We start from the raw sequence: 19,687 nt of genomic DNA on the forward strand, positions 1-19,687 counted from the left end.
TGTGTGCATGTCATACACCTCTAATTAGCCTGCCATAAACAAGTGTCCATTTGCCAAGTGTTAAAATTGACTCTTAGCTACTGAGTTCCACCTGGCAGTCTCAGTTAACGGCTGGTTCTTGCTGCAGGAGCTTTTTCTAAGTGCTTGTGATTTTAAAACCTCTTGCTAATGTAATGAGCTGTTCTCACTTGAGCAAAGTGATCTTATAAAAATCACCCATAGCATTGCAATAGCAAGAGCTTTTCAAATCACCAGTGCTTAGAAAAAGCTCTTGCAGTGTGAACCAGTTCTTAATATGTATCATATAAGCATATATTAACTCCAAACCTACTTCAAGTGTAGACAATTCCTTCATTAAGTAATTATAAATTAAGCAGATAAAAGATCTGTAGTTGATTCCAGGTGTACTCTTTGCACTTGGAAGATTTTATTGCGAAGATTTTGCTTTATATTTATAAAAGCACCAGCATATTACACAGCGCTGTGCAATAGATAAAATAGATAAAAGCTTACTGCGTAGGCACAGTGCGATACTGCACCTGCGCAGTAAGATTCCGGAGATGCGAGAGGGAGCGAGGACGCGCGCAGCCACAGGTGTATTAGTCTAGTTAGACGAATAATTGACGGGTGACGGCGGGGAACGGCGGATCATAGAGGACGGCGCAGGCACATGACAGCTGCAGGGGGCTGGTAGAAGCAAATAACACAAAGATATCCCTCTATACTGAATCCCTATAATAAAACTTAACGTTTATTGGATTATTGTAAAAAAACGATCTGGCTGATAATATCTTACAAAACTTGCAAATATTGCTGGACCTACTCTGTCAGTTAAATGGAGAGATAGCTATACTTCCATCCCAGGTCCTATCGCAATATAGATAAGTTAAATTACACAACCCCCACCAAACAACCTGACATGTTTCACTTCTAAATGAAGCTTTTTCAAGAGAAAAGTGCTTAAAAAGTGCTCATAGTGATACGGTGCAAAGATAACATTCTTAAAAACAAGTATAAAGATATAGCCTGTCGGCTCATAACATAGTAGCAGCCAAACGAAGTGGCAGAATGCTTCTCCTTTTATACTTCCCTATAGGGTGGAGCTCTACACCACTCCCCGGATTGCCCATCCCCAGTCACTCCCACCATGGGGGCCAGTTCTCCATTGGTGCCCAGCCATGTCCATCACTTGGGCCACCAATGGTATCCAAGAGGTATATGGTCCCATAGATAAACGCCTTCAGTGCACAACCTAAGGTCTGCATATGCATTTCGGGGATCTTAGTTATAACTAAAAGGGGATAACGTTTATCTATGGGACCGTATACCTCTTGGATACCATTGGTGGCCCAAGTGATGGACATGGCTGGGCACCAATGGAGAACTGGCCCCCATGGTGGGAGTGACTGGGGATGGGCAATCCGGGGAGTGGTGTAGAGCTCCACCCTATAGGGAAGTATAAAAGGAGAAGCATTCTGCCACTTCGTTTGGCTGCTACTATGTTTTGAGCCGACAGGCTATATCTTTATACTTGTTTTTAAGAATGTTATCTTTGCACCGTATCACTATGAGCACTTTTTAAGCACTTTTCTCTTGAAAAAGCTTCATTTAGAAGTGAAACATGTCGGGTTGTTTGGTGGGGGTTGTGTAATTTAACTTATCTATATTGCGATAGGACCTGGGATGGAAGTATAGCTATCTCTCCATTTAACTGACAGAGTAGGTCCAGCAATATTTGCAAGTTTTGTAAGATATTATCAGCCAGATCGTTTTTTTTACAATAATCCAATAAACGTTAAGTTTTATTATAGGGATTCAGTATAGAGGGATATCTTTGTGTTATTTACTTGAACTCAGGGTCTGTTCTATTGGCTGGTAGAAGCCCCAGGTAAGTGTCCGTTTTTCTTTTCATTACCCCCACAGAACCCCTTTAAGTATTAGAGACCAGGCAATTTAGGTCTAGGTCAGTCTGCAGGTGCCCACTGATGGCAATGGAGGATCAAGGAAGGTGGTAGGGACACACTGGGTAGGGGCTGTAGAATTGATGCTCGCCAGAGCATGTTAGACAAGTGGTGGTTTTAAGGGCCTGTTTGAAGGTATTGTAAAAGGGAGTGATCCTCACTAGTGGTGGAAGGGAATTCTAAAGAGTGGGGGGGCAGCTCTAGAGAAGTCCTGCAGTCATAGGAAATGTGCAGAGGCAGCCAGGTATATGTATATGGACAAGCTCAGAGACGTAGTATGCACAGGTCTTGTGTATTCATTTGTAGGCCAGGAACACTTTTAAGCAGATCCTGAAATGCATACGGAGCCAATGGAGGGATTTACATAGGAGAGTCATTAATGGGGGAGTGTGGGAGTGGATGAGTCTGGCTACAGCATTCATGACGGATTGTAGGGGGGCAATGCAGTCCAGGGGGAGCCTGCCAGAAGGAAGTTACTATTGTCTAGGTGGGAGATGATAAGGGCATGAATAAGGAGTTTGGGACAGATCCGAGAGATGTTGCAGAGATGGAAGTTGCAGGATCGGGTAACATTTTGGATGTGGGGAACGTCAGACTCCTATGATGTCGACTGTGACATGAATATCTGTGAGGGGTGGTGCTGCGTGGGTCAGAAAAAACAGGAGCTCGGTTTTATCCAGGATTAGCTTCAGAAATCTGGTGCACATCCAGGAGGAGATAGTTGAGAGGCCGGAGGAGACCTTGTTGATGTTGGTGGGGGAGAAATCCAGGGTGTGGAGGCAAATCTGGCGATCGGCCAGTAAATCTTCTGAAAAAACTTATCACGTATTCCCAGCATCAGAACCTACTGACCAGAAAAGTCAAAAGGATTGGTTAGCACACCAGCTTATCAAAGAACAAAGCGTGAGTTTATTCTTCCATCATATGTCAAACACCATATGTTGACAATTGTTTTGGGGCCACACAGGGTCCCCTTCTTCAAAACAGTGCAGACAATTACTGTTCTGAAGAAGGGGGCCCTGTGCGGCCCCGAAACAATTGTCAACATATGATCATCATTGTGGTGAAACCCCTCCCACAGTGTGATGTCAGGGCCATGGTCTTGACAGTTTATTTTAATAATGAAACAGATTGTTGGCATGCATTTTTCATGTACTATAGAAATGTCCTGAGTGCTAAAAAGGTGTTCGGTTCACTTTAATGGCCACCATAGACGAGACACAGTACATTTATACTGTTTTACATACTGGCTTGAGCTGGGATGCGAATCCTGGTCAAAGGCTCAAATCCCACATCAGAGTCCTTACCAGTTCCCTACCCAGGTGGCAATACAACTAAATGGTTGTATCACCACAGATAAATCAAATGGAACTTTTCTATACTTTGTACACAGATCCATGGGCCATGTCTTTGTCTGGAACAGGTGCATCAAATATGAAAACTGAGTGAGTAATTCCCCTGTGAGCTTTTACTTTCAACGAAAAACAGGGAGGTGGAACTAGGGCTTTAAATTGTTGCAATAGAAAAATTTAAACATCTATGGCTACCTTTAAGTAGATGAAGCAACTTTAATTAACGTGAATAAATCCCAAATCTCAGTGAACAGCTTTTGACCGAGGAGAGAAAATAGCTCAGTCATTCAAAAACTACTGACTGTCCACATGTCAAGAGGCAAAATGTAGTGGATGAGATAACGAAACTGACATTCGTAGAAGTAGAAGCCTTCCGTTTCTAAAATATATCCACTATGTGAAGAGAACACTGCCTTTTTATGTACAATTTTCCATTAGTTGATGCTTCAGGCTCAAATTTAGTGAAACACCTACAGCAACTTTACCTATGGAGGGGGGAACTTTCATTTAGGAACATATTAGATGGAAGAATTGATAATGTCTTAGAAAAAAACCTCAAAACTACATTTCAGCGTGTTAACCTGTTAAGGACCGTAGGCTTACACCCCCCTTACTTACGTCAGTTAGATGGAAGCCTCGGGATGATCTGCTGCTCACCATGATCCTCCTTGTTGCTGTGCTACCCTCCATGTATGAGCGCTGCCAAACTGCACGGGCACCAGTGGGTTTGCGCCTGCACAGTAGCATGGCACTGCTTGTGCTGAGAAAAAAGCTGTGCACAACCAGCTCCGCTCATACACAGAGAGCAGCGTGGCCACAAGCAATCTTTGACTTTAAAGTGGATCTGAACTCAGAACTTCCTCTCTGCTTTAAAAGATAAGCAACAGCTTAATAACATTTAAATAAAAAACATTTCTTTGTTACAGCTGATACAAATCCTGCAATAAATCTGCAGTGTGCCTACTTCCTGCTTTCATAGATGCAGACATAGGGTTAACATCATGTGTTTAATTACAACATTTGATTAGTTTCTCTCTGTTTTCCTTCTGTCCTTTGCAAGAATTCAGGTCCACTTTAATATCTAAGATTGCTTAGAGGGTCCTAGCACAGCACAGGAGGGTGTAGGGAGACTGAGTGAAGCCTCTGGACCATCTAGAGACTACCACTTATTGAGGTAAGTATCAACTAAAAAAATGTTACAAATACCCTTTATCACTTGCATCAGTTGCGTTGCAGAATAAGTATGCACGTCAACTCACTGCCCATACCATTCTATAGGCCTGTCTACATCTTTAACTCACTGCAAACAAGTTTTGAATTACAATATAGAAATTATAGGGAGCCTGGGATAATCATATCTAAATATCAAATTTATTAGACCAATGAGACAAACAAACAGGGTTTATCACCCACTAAAAACTGTTAAAAAGCCTAATCCAAGCATATATCAGCCCTACATATGATAAATCCAGTTTTTGAAGTGCACTTCATGAAATAACTGGCACCAGTTTATAGCATCTTCAGAGCCCCCTTGTTTGAGATTGGTATGGACGGAATGTAACAATCTTCGATGTACCCCGTGTGTAAATTGCCACCTAATTTACGCACTCATTACATTAACTGGGATTCAGGTGCAAAACTTGGTGTGTTAGTACAGGTCTATCGGTAAAGCCGGTACTCACATAACCCAGCGTCTGCCAGTCTCTGTCAGGAATATTATTGCCGGCGGCCAAATTACCTCGCCAGTACCCAAAGTAGTCACTGAGCACCACTATATATACACAATGGGTTCTATTAACAAAACTTCTCATACATGACTCCCTCTGTATAAAACACTTGCAAGGCCACATCTGGAGTATGGGATACAGTTTTGGGCAACACACTATAGAAAGGACATTGAGGGATGGAAGAGCTCACTTACCAAGAAAGGTTGGACAAACTGGGCATATTTAGCTTGGAAAAAAGGCGACTGAGAGGTGACCTAATTAACATGTATAAATATATCAGAGGGCAATACAGAAGCTTGGCAGATGGCCTTTTTGTCCCTAAGGTTGTACATCAGACAAGGGGACATGATTTGCGTTTGGAGGAAAAAAGTTTTTGCCATCTATTTAGAAAGGGGTCCTTCACAGTGAGAGTGGTTAAAATCTGGAATATGTTACCTCAGGAAGTAGTTATGGCAAACTCTATATCTGCATTTAAAGAGGGCTTGGATACTTTCCTTGCATTTCAGGGCATCCACGGCTATAATAATTAGGTAATTCCCAGGAGAGTTGATCCACAAATTTATCTTCGAAAACAAGTAAACAAAGAAACCGAGAGCCCAATATGGTGTAGTAAGTTGATACAAATGGAGAAGAATTGAAAGTACGTGGTAAATATACTCACAAGTCTGGGTCACCACAAAGGCAACCACTGAGAATGCAGGTGGGGATAATTTGAACCTGACCCCACTCAGGTATTAAAAAGTCGCTCTCTGTAGAAAAATGGGGAAACACCCCTCCACCCAGGGTGGACTGTATAGTGATAAAACAAAAGTAACAGAGGCGCCAACAAGTGTAAAATGGTTAAAAACCGTTTAAAAGGAGGGGTGTAGGTGGATACACCTCTCAGGTAAAAATAGACCAGCCACTACGCTGTTAATAAATGACAGTACTATTTATTGGGGATTCTCCAAGCATGCAACGCGTTTCACGGGCAAAGCTCCCGCTTCATCAGGCAATCGAATAGGAGAAACACTGGGGGGAGAAACAAACAGAAGAAAAATATGCCAGGGAACGCTTGATTTACAGACAAGACAGAAAACGCTAGACATTTTTATACACATTGTATATGAAATTATATATGAACTCACATGCACAGTATAAATGAACAATCTTTTACTGTAGATGTTGTTACTATGATTTAAATCCTCAGACTATGTAAAATATCACAAATTATGGACACCCATCTATGTCACCTGGTATCATAGAAAACATATGCTCAATAACCTTCTATATACTACTCTTTCAGGTATGGTCAGTTTAGTGGAAGCCATTATGTGAAGGTCTTAGTGCCTAATCATATGGAATATGCCCAATTGGAATAATATACAGAGCCAAATCATATGGGTTGCACGTACACATTGAGCTAAATAGGTGGTAGATACTTTACTTGCACAATAGGGAAAAACGTGACAGGCACATATGTATGAGGATATATATGATAAGATTGCTTACCAGTAAAAGGTCCAGATCTGAATCAAGCGCCTATATGGGGGTCTGCGGAGATGCCTCCGTGATATATACCACGGAGGCATCTCCGCAGACCCCCATAGAGGCGCTTGATTCAGATCTGGACCTTTTACTGGTAAGCAATCTTATCATATATATCCTCATACATATGTGCCTGTCACGTTTTTCCCTATTGTGCAAGTAAAGTATCTACAACCTATTTAGCTCAATGTGTACGTGCAACCCATATGATTTGGCTCTGTATATTATTCCAATTGGGCATATTCCATATGATTAGGCACTAAGACCTTCACATAATGGCTTCCACTAAACTGACCATACCTGAAAGAGTAGTATATAGAAGGTTATTGAGCATATGTTTTCTATGATACCAGGTGACATAGATGGGTGTCCATAATTTGTGATATTTTACATAGTCCGAGGATTTAAATCATAGTAACAACATCTACAGTAAAAGATTGTTCATTTATACTGTGCATGTGAGTTCATATATAATTTCATATACAATATGTATAAAAATGTCTAGCGTTTTCTGTCTTGTCTGTAAATCAAGCGTTCCCTGGCATATTTTTCTTCTGTTTGTTTCTCCCCCCAGTGTTTCTCCTATTCGATTGCCTGATGAAGCGGGAGCTTTGCCCGTGAAACGCGTTGCATGCTTGGAGAATCCCCAATAAATAGAACTGTCATTTATTAACAGCGTAGTGGCTGGTCTATTTTTACCTGAGAGGTGTATCCACCTACACCCCTCCTTTTAAACGGTTTTTAACCATTTTACACTTGTTGGCGCCTCTGTTACTTTTGTTTTATCACCACAAATTTATCTGACTGCCATCTGGTGTCGGGAAGGAATTTTTCCCTTTTAAGACATTGGCCCAAACCTTGAAAGGTTTTTTGCCTTCCCTTGGAATCGACTGGGATATGTGCAGGTTCAGGATGGTGTTTTTAATTATTTTTTATTTTCTGGTTGGACTTGATGGACGGATGTCTTTTTTCAACCAAACTATGTAACTATGACTTATTTATCACCTAATTAATTAAAATAACCTTTCAGCAAATGTATAAGCAAAATAATCACTTAAAGTAAATGGTTCCTGATTAACTTCATTTCAATATTACTTTTCTTACCTTAACTATATTATATTTTTGCTCTTTGGGAGCTTAAACATGTAACATAGATATGGTGAAAACTGAGAAAAATAGGTGAAAAAGCTTTGTGAATCATGCCCATAATGGCCTGGGGCAGCGCCCAAATCATTGGCGCAGCTCTGCACTGAAAACAGCTATCAAGAGTACCGTGATTTACACAGTAATCTTAATACTCTGTACAGAGTAGTGTGATTTATGAAAAAAAAATAGCAAAACTAATGCCTTCTGCATTTGTCCTGCGTTTTCGAATAGGTTAAATGAATGAGAGTGAGTACATGCAAATTGCATAGTTAACGAGGAGCTATGCAATTTGCTTGCGATCTTCCATTTTAAAAACTCCTGCGGCTTATACAAAAAATTCCCACAGAGGGAATTGTAATAGTGGACACCAATGGCAGGGATCAGCACTTGATCCCTCGGGGAACAGTTCAGGTTCAGTTCTGTACAGAAGTGTTTCTAGCCTGCAGGCTAGGAATGTGTTCTGTTGCTGTGGAGAGTGGAGGATCCCAGATGGAGCAGCGGGGAGAGGGACAGAACAATGTCCTCTCGGCCGAGTTGATCTACTGCGGTGGATTGACCTCCAGTGCAACAAAGGTCGGGGACTGTTGTACGCATGCTAGATAGAGCGGCAAACCCAGGATTTTCGGGTGGAGGGGGGTTGAGATTCCTGAAAGCTCTTTCTTAGCCACACACAATATTAAAAGGTGGTGGAACATTAGAGTATGACTATGGTAGGGATTGTGAGGTCCTCTGAGGATAATTACTGACTATCATTAAAGCACTGCAGATGATGTCAGTGCTATATAAATACATAATAATAATATAGTACTACATTACGCTAAGATTATAGTAGGATTAGATCATGAGCTCCTCTGAGGACAGTCAGTGACACCACTATGTACTCTGTAAAGCTCTGCGGAAGATCATGTCGATGCTATATCCTACCTAATAATATACAAGAGTCCCTGCGTCCTGTCCCTGTGTCAGTGCTTTTGCGTTACTGCGCATGTCCTGCACTGTCAGCTGTTGGGACAGGACGCAGGACGGACCAGGGGGGCATGTGGGTACGGATGTGCGTGCGCGCGGGGGACGAAGGGGGGGGGGACGAGAGATGGTGAGGCAAAGACACTAGAGTGGGAGAAATATATAGAAGAGAGTGGGGGGTTGGGGGGGGTGAAGGGGGGGGGGGGGGAGAGATGGTGATGCAGAGACACTACAGTGGGAGAAATATATAGAAGAGAATGGGGGGCAGGTAGAGAGAGGAAAGCGAGAGACAGTAAAGGGGAAGAGACATGAGGGAGTGTCAGTGTCTGTGGTCAACAAGAGAGTGGGAGAAAGAGAGAGTAGTAGCAGAAAAATCACCATTGCCAAAAACAGCTTCTATGATGAAAGAGCACTTTTCTCCTTATGTCCCTTTCTGCTTCCTGTACTTCAGCATCTAATTGCCTAGCAACGCATGGCGGTGTCCATGGAAACAGACGCAGCAAAGGCATCAGAGCCTGTGCTAGCCATAGTACACGAATAGTTCACGAATTGTGCTTATGTTTGCCTCGTGAAGATGAATGCAGAGATCAGCGAGGAGCAGCTGCAGGAGCTCTATGCTTGGATAGACCAGGTACCTCTGAGCCGCGTCAAGAAGAATATCGCGCGGGACTTCAGTGATGGAGGTACTACCGAGATGGGGGGATCTCACTTATGGTGTTACATGAAAACAAAGGTGTCATTCTGCCTTTAAGTAGGCCCGGTGCAGGCTGAAGTCATCGCTGATTGCAATACATTTACAAAGGAGGCAAAGGCAGAATTATAAAGTTTAAAGTGCTGGATGTAAATTAGTGACGTGCTGAGTGATCTCCTCTGACCTTCCTACCCAGGCAGCACTTGCCGTCGGCTACAGTGTGCTTCTCTGACCCCCTCTCTCTCCCCCCCCCCCCCCCCCCCTCCCTTCACCAGCAGCAAAGTTATCTTTGTGGAAAGTTAACCCTCCGTGCAGTAGTAGTGCTATCATCATTGCTTCCAGCAACTTGCCTGTGGCTTCTCTGTCTCCCCTTATCTTCACATGGCTGATGACTCTGCTGATTGTTCCATATTCTTTATGTGATAACTTTCACTCCCTTTCCATGTTGCTGTCTCTCAGTGTTTTTCTGTGTGCCTTGTTTCCCCCTCTCCATGTGTTTTTCTCCCTCTATCAGTTTGGTACAACCCCATGGCTGTCTCCCCATTTCTGTCACTCTCACCACTAGGGTGGTGAGCATTTGTATTTGGAACAGTGTTCCAGAATGCTTTGGATCAGAATCAGAATCTTTACTCATTTGGACTGCGGCAGGGGGTGTTGCTGCTGTGATGAAAGATTTTGCAGCTCATAATAATTTGCAACTTGCCGCACAGTGCATGCGCGCTTATGGCCTGTGCATAACTGCGCCATCTTTACCTTATCCCGGCAGTAAGATTTTGCAACCCGGGTGGATTATTTCTCGGGGGGGGGGGGGGGGGGGGGGGGTTATTGGTAGGGGTTTATTAGTTACTTCCGGAGGGTACCTCTGAAGTGACCTCCGAAGTTATAAGTTGCCAACTAAGCAGGGAGGGGGTATTAGTTGCCTGCAAAGGGAGGTGGGTGATTAGTTTCCTCCAGGGGGTTATTAGTTGCCTGCCAAGGGGGGGTTATTACTTGCTCATCAACAGGGCGTTAGTACTTCCCTAGAGAGAGTTATTAGTTGCCCGCCAGAGGAGGATTCTGTATGATAGTAGAGTTAGGTTGGGTTGCATTTACTGACACTAATAAATTAAAGCCAATGGTTGCAATTGGGCTGCACTTTCTGATACGTATTATGTATACCTATAAATTTATACAACCGGTTGCGAAATCTTATAACCACAAATGTTCACTTATAACTGAATTATTGCAAGTTTCCTTCTGTTTTAAGAAGGCAAATTACACCAAGCATTGCTGTTTAATAGGAGAGATTTTCAGTCTATTTTATCCCTTTATACATTCCTAGTGGTTTGGGTCACCCCGTGCTGCTTGGTTACTCTGTTGTACCGGTCCAAGCCCTATCCCATACAGCCATATCAATCCCTGCCATGTACTGATGAGGACCAAATGTCCGAAACAGGCTGTCTACATGTGGGGTTGATGTGGCTGCGTAAAATATAAAGCTAAAGGCTTGCTATACAGCAGTGGTTCTGGATGCGAGCCTGGCTTACAGGGGCAAAAAGGGATAATTTGCATATTCAGTAGTGGTGCATTGTGGATAACCACAAATGTTCACTTATAGCTGAATTATTTATTGAACACACCATGTAAACATTCACAGTTGCAGGTGGAAAAAGTATGTGAACCCTTGGATTTAATAACTGGTTGAACCTCCTTTGACAGCAATAACTTCAACCAAACATTTCCTGTAGTTGCAGATCAGACGTGCACAGTAGTCAGGAGTAATTCTTGACCATTCCTCTTTACTGAACTGTTTCAGTTCAGCAATATTCTTGGGATGTCTGGTGTAAATCGCTTTCTTGAGGTCATGCCACAGCATCTCAATCGGGTTGAGGTCAAGACTCTGACTGGGCCACTCCAGAAGGCGTATTTTCTTCTGTTTAAGCCATTCTGTTGTTGATTTACCTATGCTTTGGGTCAAAGTCCTGTTGCAACACCCATCTTCTGCTAACCTTCAGCTGGTGGACTGATGGCCTTAAGTTCTCCTGCAAAATGTCTTGATAAACTTTGGAATTCATTTTTCCTTCGATGATAGCAATCTGTCCAGCCCTGACGCAGCAAAGCAGCCCCAAACCATGATGCCCCCACCACCATACTTCACAGTTGGGATGAGGTTTTGATGTTGGTGTGCCGTGCCTCTTTTTCTCCATAATGTTGTGTGTTTCTTCCAAACAACTCAGCTTTGGTTTCATCTGTCCACAGAATATTTTGCCAGTACTGCTGTGGAACATCCAGGTGCTCTTTTGCAAACTTTAGACGTGCAGCAATGGTTTTTTTTGGACAGCAGTGGCTTCCTCTGTGGTATCCTCCCATGAACTCCATTCTTGTTTAGTGTTTTATGTATCATAGATTCACTAACATGGATGTTAGCATATGCCAGAGACTTTTGTAAGTCTTTAGCTGACACTACAGGATTGTGCACTGTGCTCTTGATGTCATCTTTACAGGACGGCCCCTCCTACGGAAAGTAGCAGCAGTGCTGAACTTTCTCCATTTATAATAAAATTTGTCTTTCCGTGGACTCATGAACTGCTAAGGCTTTTATAACTCTTTCCAGCTTTATGCAAATCAACAATTCTTCATTGTAACTCTGGTCTCCTACCTTTCATGTCCCTACCTCTCCCTCTAGATTGTAAGCCTTTGGGCAGGGTCCTCCTCCTTTTGTGTCCTACCTGATCATGCACAGCCATTACTGTGCACCCATGCTATGCATTTGAGTGAACTCAACTTGCCTAATCTCCATGCTCCCATTCAGTGACTGACTAAGCATTACCTTGTACTCATACTATGCTGCGTGATCTGGTTTTTCTTGTATTCCTGTATTGTCATATTGTTGTATGTCACCCCTAAATATTGTCTGGAACCTAAACTAATGTCCAGCGCTGCGTAATAGGTTTGCTCTTTATAAATACATAGTTACATAGTTATTTGGGTTGAAAAAAGACATACGTCCATCGAGTTCAACAAGAGAACAAAGTATAACACCAGCCTGCTCCCTCACATATCCCTGTTGATCCAGAGGAAGGCGAAAAACCCTTACAAGGCATGGTCCAATTAGCCCCAAAAGGGAAAAAAATTCCTTCCCGACTCCAGATGGCAATCAGATAAAATACCTGGATCAACATCATTAGGCATTACCTAGTAATTGTAGCCATGGATGTCTTTCAACGCAAGGAAAGTGTAATGAACAGCGGAGATGCCGCCGCGTGGTCTAGTGACAGGGCGGCTATCTCCGCGTTCAGACCGGCGGTTTCCACGCAGCGACATGCGTCTGGCTTGGCTGGACCTTCTAGTTCACACAGATGGAGAGCTACGAGTGCGCGCGCCAGTCGACAGAACATTTATACCAGCAGAAGGGGAATCAGCTGATCAGGCCGATCAGCTGATCTCAGCTGGACTCTGGATTGGCTTAGTGGCTCGGGCGGAGCTGCACAGCACTGCAAGTATATATAGATCTTGCTTGTCAGTTGCTGGTTGTCTGCCGCTGCGAATACTTACGTGTGAGCACTCAGACCTCAGTCAGATCCTACAGTGTGTTAGAACCAGGTGGACCTGGGAATTCACACTTAGCCAGATTACGCTATTGTTATATACTGTGTTATACTTTTGACCAGTTCCAGGGTGTTGTGAGCAAGGACCTTACACCCAAGCTTAGGATTACTGTGTCATTACTGTGTTATACTTTAGACCAGTTCCAGGGTGTTGTGACCAAGGACCTCACACCCAAGCTTAGGATTACTGTGTCATTACTGTGTTATACTTTAGACCAGTTCCAGGGTGTTGTGACCAAGGACCTCACACCCAAGTTTAGGATTATTGTGTCATTACTGTGTTGTACTTTAGACCAGTTTCAGGGTGTTGTGACCAAGGACCTCACACCAAAGTTTAGGATTATTGTGTCATTACTGTGTTATACTTTAGACCAGTTCCAGGGTGTTGTGACCAAGGACCTCACACCCAAGCTTAGGATTATTGTGTCATTACTGTGTTATACTTTAGACCAGTTCCAGGGTGTTGTGACCAAGGACCTCACACCCAAGCTTAGGATTACTGTGTCATTACTGCCTGCCCGACTCTTCTGGCTGTCACTCATCCCACGAGTGTTCAGTCTGTCTGTACTACCCATGACACTATTCCACCAAGTGTCAGTTAGCTGCAAGGACCTCTTGCTCATCAGAGAGTCCTTCCTGCAACACAGCCAGTGGCCTCTATCCCATTGGAGTCCCCTGGCTGCAGTACAGTCTGATTTCCAGTTTACCAGGGAATCACTGGCTGCCAGATTATCTCTATCTCCTCTCTCAAGGAGATAGTCCCTGCACAGCCCAGGGCCACCTGCCCCTCAGGTGGTTCCTGGCCGAGCTGCCCATATCTCCCGCCTCTCGGGAGATAGCCAACAGTTACACTTAAAACTTATACTTCATTAGGTGTCCAGAGGTTAGTCATACTTGTATTATTGGTGATTCTGCAGATCATCCATAATCAGGTATACATCTGTATTGTTGATGATTCTGCAGATCAGCAATAATCAGATTCTCTCTGTGTGCTGACACCAATTGTTACAGAAAGCATCTAAGCCCCCTTTAAATGCAGGTATAGAGTTTGCCATAACTACTCCCTGTGGCAATGCATTCCACATCTTAATCACTCTTACTGTAAAGAACCCTTTCCTAAATAAATGGCTGAAATGTTTTTCCTCCATGCGCAGATCATGTCCTCTAGTCCTTTGAGAAAGCCTAGGGACAAAAAGCTCATCCGCTAGGCTTTGTATGTATGTATTTATACATGTTAATTAGATCCCCTCTAAGGCGTCTTTTCTCTAGACTAAATAAACCCAGTTTATTTAACCTTTCTTGGTAAGTGAGACCTTCCATCCCACGTATCAATTTTGTAGCTCGTCTCTGCACCTGCTCTAAGACTGCAATATCTTTCCTGTAATGTGGTGCCCAGAACTGAATTTCATATTCCAGATGTGGCCTTACTAGAGAGTTAAACAGAGGCAGTATTATGCTAGCATCTCAAGTTTTTATTTCCCTTTTAATGCATCACAAAATTTTGTTAGCTTTAGCTGCAGCGGCTTGGCATTGAGTGCGATTATTTAACTTGTTCTCGATGAGTACTCCTAAGTCCTTCTCCAAGTGTGATGTCTCCAACTGTATCCCATTTATTTTGTATGGTGCTAGACCATTGGTACGACCAAAATGCATGACTTTACATTTTTCAACATTGAATTTCATCTGCCATTTATGTGCCCATATAGCCATCCTATCCAGATCCTGTTGCAATATGACACTATCTTCTTGAGAGTTGATGATTCTGCACAATTTTGTATCATCTGCAAAAATAGCAACATTGCTCACTACTGAATCTACTAGGTCATTAATAAATACATTGAAGAGCACTGGACCCAGTACAGACCCCTGTGGGACCCCACTGCTAACAGTCACCCATTTTGAGTATGATCCATTGACCACAACTCATTGTTTTCTGTCCATTAGCCAGTTCCCTATCCATGCACACAGACTCTTTCCCAGTCCTTGCATCCTCTACTTTTGCACCAGACTTTTGTGGGGAACAGTGTCGAAGGCCTTTGCAAAGTCCAAGTATATCACATCTACAGCATTCCCAATATCCACATTAGCATTTACTACCTCATAAAAGCTGAGCATGTTAGTCAAACAGGACCTGTCTTTAGTAAACGCATGTTGATGCTGAGAAATAAGATTGTTTTCTACTATGAAGTCATGTATAGTATCTCTTAGTAATCCGAGTTGAAAAACTAACTATAACAAGTAACTTGTCTATATATCTTATCTAAAGTTTAGATAGTTTACACAGCGAATCTAGCTGCAAACAGCTTTAATAGAATAAGAATATTTCTTCCTTTGATACAATGACAGCAGCCATGTTGTTTGTAAACATTACAGCTAGGCAGGCTTATCTGCATCTTGAGCAAAAAAAAATAACCCCCCTCCTCCTCTCTGCCTCTGAAATCTCTGGCTAGTAATACCTCCCCCTCCTCCTGCCCAGACTGAGCTCCCATGAGCCCTTGCTACTGTCTCAAAGGGCCATGACTCTCTGAAAACCTGTGGGCGTGGTTTATTTAGTTTATAGGGAATTAGAGCATTAAAACAAAAACAAAAAAGTATTTGGCTTGAGGAATGCCCTATAAACAATAGAAAAGGAACACAATTATGCACTGAGTAAAAGTTCATCTCGGATCCACTTTAAATAATGGGAAAACGTGGGCTGTACGCCAATCCACTGGGACTCTGCCAGTTGAAAAAGAGTCACAAAAGATAAGATAAAGGGGTTTATCTGTAACTGAACTTAATTCCCTTAGGACCCGTGGATGCATGCCATCCGGGCCAGGTGCCTTGTCTATTTTTAATTTATTTAGTCTTGCCGTCACTTCATCCTGCGTTAAGTATTTAATATTACAGTTGGAAGATTGAGACTCTTCTGCCTCTGTAATTTGCAATAGTGATGTTTCCCTTGTGAAGACAGAAGCAAAGAAAGCATTTAATAACTCTGCCTTACCTTGGTCATCCACCATTGAGTCCCCCCCCCCTCATCCTTTAGGAGTCCAATACAGTCAACCTTTCTTTTTTAGAGTTGATGTACTTGTAAAACTTTTTGGGGTTAGATTTGATATCCCTAGCAATTTGATTTTCAGCTTCAAACTTTGCCAGCCTAATTTATTTTTTAAAATTTTTATTGCACTCCTTATAATTATTTAATGCAGCCTCGGTCCCCTCCTGTTTTAGGACCTTATAGGCATTCTTTTTCCTCTTCATTTTATCTCTAATATTTCTATTCATCCGTAGAGGCTTTTTTTATTCCTAGATATTTTGTTTCCATATGGGATATACATACTACAGTATTGATTGAGAGTAAGTTTAAAAGCTTGCCATTTCCCTTCAGTGTTCTCCCCTTGTACTACATTATCCCAGTTCACTACCTGAGTTGATTGAACTTTGCTTTTCTAAAATTCACAGTTTTAGTGGTCCCGCTGCCCCGTGGCCTATCAGTCACCAGATCAAATGTTACCATGTTGTGATCACTATTTTCCAAATGTTCTTGAACCTGCACATTTGATACATTATCTGGTTTATTAGAAATGATCAGATCCAGTAACGCGTTCCCCCTAGTTGGTTCCGTTACCATTTGAGTCAAGTAATTAATTGTCCTGTAGTGATGCCAGAAATCTGCTGCTTTTACCAGAATGGGTAGCCTCAATACTCCAGTCAATGTCTGGAAAGTTGAAGTCACCCATAACTATGACCTCATTTTTACTTGCAGCTTTTTCAATCTGCTGTAGTAATCACAGTTCTGCAGCTTCATGAATATGTGGTGGCCTGTAGCATACCCCAATAAGCAATTGGCAACCTTTATTTCAGGAATGAATATTTACCCAAACGGACTCCACATCTTCACAATCTTCCTCCATCTCATCGTTCAGGACAGGTGTAAAAGAATTCTTTACAAAGAGACAAACCCCTGCACCTTTTTCCCCTGTTCTATCCTTCCTAAACACATTGTATCCCTCTAAATTTGCTATCCAGTCATGGCTTTCCTCCATCCATGTCTCGGTTATTCCCACAATGTCATAACCTTTGTCAAACAGAATGAACTCTAGTTCGTCTATTTTTTTATCATTTTTTTTTGCAAGGCTCCTAGCATTGGTTACCATGCACTTTATATTTTTACCACCACATTTACCAATTTTGTTTACATGAAATGGGCTACTTGAAGTTTTACCAACCTCCTTACTCTTTACACTGTCCCCACCCCCCATAATGTTAGGCTCCCACTGTCTTTTTACCTTATCTTGTCTACATATTGAGACTTTATCCTCCCGCCTCCCCCCAGATCCTAGTTTAAAATCTCCTCCAACTGTTTAGCCATCTTCTCCCTCAATGCAGCTGCACCCTCCCCATTAAGGTGCAGCTCATCCCTGCTGTAGAACCTGTAGCGGACTGCAAAGTCTGCCCAGTTCTCCAGGAACCCAAACCCCTCCGTCCTACACCAATTTCTCAGCCACTTATTTAACTCCCTAAGCTCCCTCTGTCTCTCAGATGTAGCACGTGGCACTGGCAGTATTTCAGAAAACACCACACTGGAGGTCCTTGCTTTAAGTTTATCTCCAAGTACCTGAACATCATTTTTGAGGACCTTCCATCTCCCACCAACTTTGTCATTGGTGCCAATATGTACCATGATAGCCGGGTCTTCCCCAGCCCCAATCTGTCAATTCTTTCCACTACATGCCGAACCCGAGCACCCGGGAGACAACAGACTGTACGGCATTCACGGTTCCTTCGACAGATTACCCTATCTGTGTGCCTAATAATTGAATCCCCTACCACCAGTACCTGTCTAGCCTTAGCTGCACTCCTATTCCCTTTCTCGTTGCAGCAGTCTGCCCCTTGGTTGCTAAGGGACACATCCTGCTGCAGCATTGCTACTCCAGAATCGTCTTCCCTAATATTACATAATTCCAAAGAGTTGACATACTTTTTCTTGTTACTGTACATAGACAGGCAGGCAGATAGATAGATAGATAGATAGATAGATAGATAGATAGCATCCTACAATTTCTAAGTTAGTGGCTTGATGTGAAGACAGGTTCCAACAATTTTAACAAACAGTGAGACGATACCAGTCTGTTTTTGCTTCCACTACCCCTTTTCAAACACTTACTGTATAATTTGTATAAATGGAACCATCAATAGTATAGGTTATCCTAGATCAGTGACGGCTAACCTTTTTTGTAATCAAAGTTTTTATTAATACAATATGCTAGTACAAAAAAAAATTCACCAATACACATAAATACTAAAAATGTAAGTACCACAATACATCCACTCCCCTATGCCGTTACCAAGTAAGTAGAAAATGAGCAGGACAGTCAAAGGTCCCTCCACCCCCACTGACCCAGCCATCCCCCCACTCCTAGAAAACATATTAACATAGAGGAGTGGTCCACTGCCAACCCATATAGAAGAGAGAAGAAAAAAAAAGAGGGGGAAGAAAGGAAAAGGGGAGAGGAAATGCGTATCAATATTGTCGTCTAGTAGATGTTTTAGCACCTAAAAAGGCCCCCCACATCTGCACCTATTCACCAATAGTGGTTACTGTTCCAAAACCCTCTCTAAATTCCAACCATATTGCCCATTGGCTGTGGAACTTGGCCATTTGACTCTGTGCCGACAGAACCAGTTCCTCCATCCTCATTGTATCATTGAGGGCTTCCACCAGATCTATAGCACCCAATTTGGCATCCATTTTCCAATTTTTGGCTATTAGATGCCTAACTGAACTCATTAAGTGCCCCAGAATAGACCCCTTTGTTTGTTTTATTGTCCCAGGATACATAGAAAGTAGCGCGATCTTCGGGGAGTAATATATCTCACCTGGATTCATTTTTTCGAACCACCCAAATGCTAATCTCCAAAGAGGAGATATACTATCACAACTCCACCACATATATATATAATCCCCTGTTTTTCCCCACATCTCCAGCAAACATCTGACGTCCCCTCCCACCATCGGGACGTCTGAGCTGGAGTACGAAACCATTGGGTCAGAAGTTTATCATTTCTTTCCTGCACTTTACACGACCTAGAGAATCCATGCGTCAGGGCCAGAGCCTTTTTCCAGTCCCTAGATGAGAACTGTTTCCCCAAATCTACTTCCCATTGTGCTTGAATGTGATTAAACTGGCTAGGAGAGATATCCAGAAGAATTTTATAAATTTTTGATAGCACATGGTCTGAACGATGTTCACTGGCGCATAGACTCTCAAAGGCCGTGCAGCTTCTCCTTATCTGAACCAGTGGAGAAAGTGTTTTAATATAGCTACATAATTGTTGATATTGAAACTGCCCCAACAAATTCGGGCTGCTGCTATTTTTAGGGAACAAATCCCCAATGGCAGGGATAGTCCCATTCAGGGGCGTAACTAGAAATCACTGGGCCCCCCTGCGAATATTTGGATGGGGCCCCCCCCATAGGTGCCAAATAATCGTAATGGGGCAGCGTTTCACTGTAAATTAATTGTAAAGTGGGCAGCATTTTACCAGACAATCGTAATGTGAGCCAGAAAATCGTAATGTGGGCAGAGTTCACCAGAAAATCGTAATGTGGGCAGAGTTCACCAGAAAATCGTAATGTGGGCACCAGTCACCAGAAAATCGTAACGTGAGCAGCAGTCACCAGAAAATTGTACCGTGGACAGCATTCACCAGACAATCGTAATGTGGGCAGCGTTCACCAGAATATCGT

The 19,687-nt window shown here is 42.7% G+C and overlaps 1 protein-coding gene across 1 annotated transcript in view; it reads left to right on the forward strand.

Moving 5' to 3' along the window:
- Positions 1-9,166: 9,166 nt before the first annotated feature.
- LOC137534035 (sperm flagellar protein 1-like) overlaps positions 9,167-19,687 on the forward strand; it is a 173,380-nt gene continuing 162,859 nt past the window's right edge. Inside the window, exon 1 of the mRNA XM_068255360.1 lies at positions 9,167-9,359. Coding sequence (XP_068111461.1) covers positions 9,251-9,359 — 109 coding nt within the window. The 5' untranslated portion in view covers positions 9,167-9,250. The remainder of the gene's footprint in view (positions 9,360-19,687) is intronic.

This window comes from Hyperolius riggenbachi, chromosome 10 (genome assembly GCF_040937935.1).
Source record: "Hyperolius riggenbachi isolate aHypRig1 chromosome 10, aHypRig1.pri, whole genome shotgun sequence".
Taxonomy (NCBI): Eukaryota; Metazoa; Chordata; class Amphibia; order Anura; family Hyperoliidae; genus Hyperolius; species Hyperolius riggenbachi.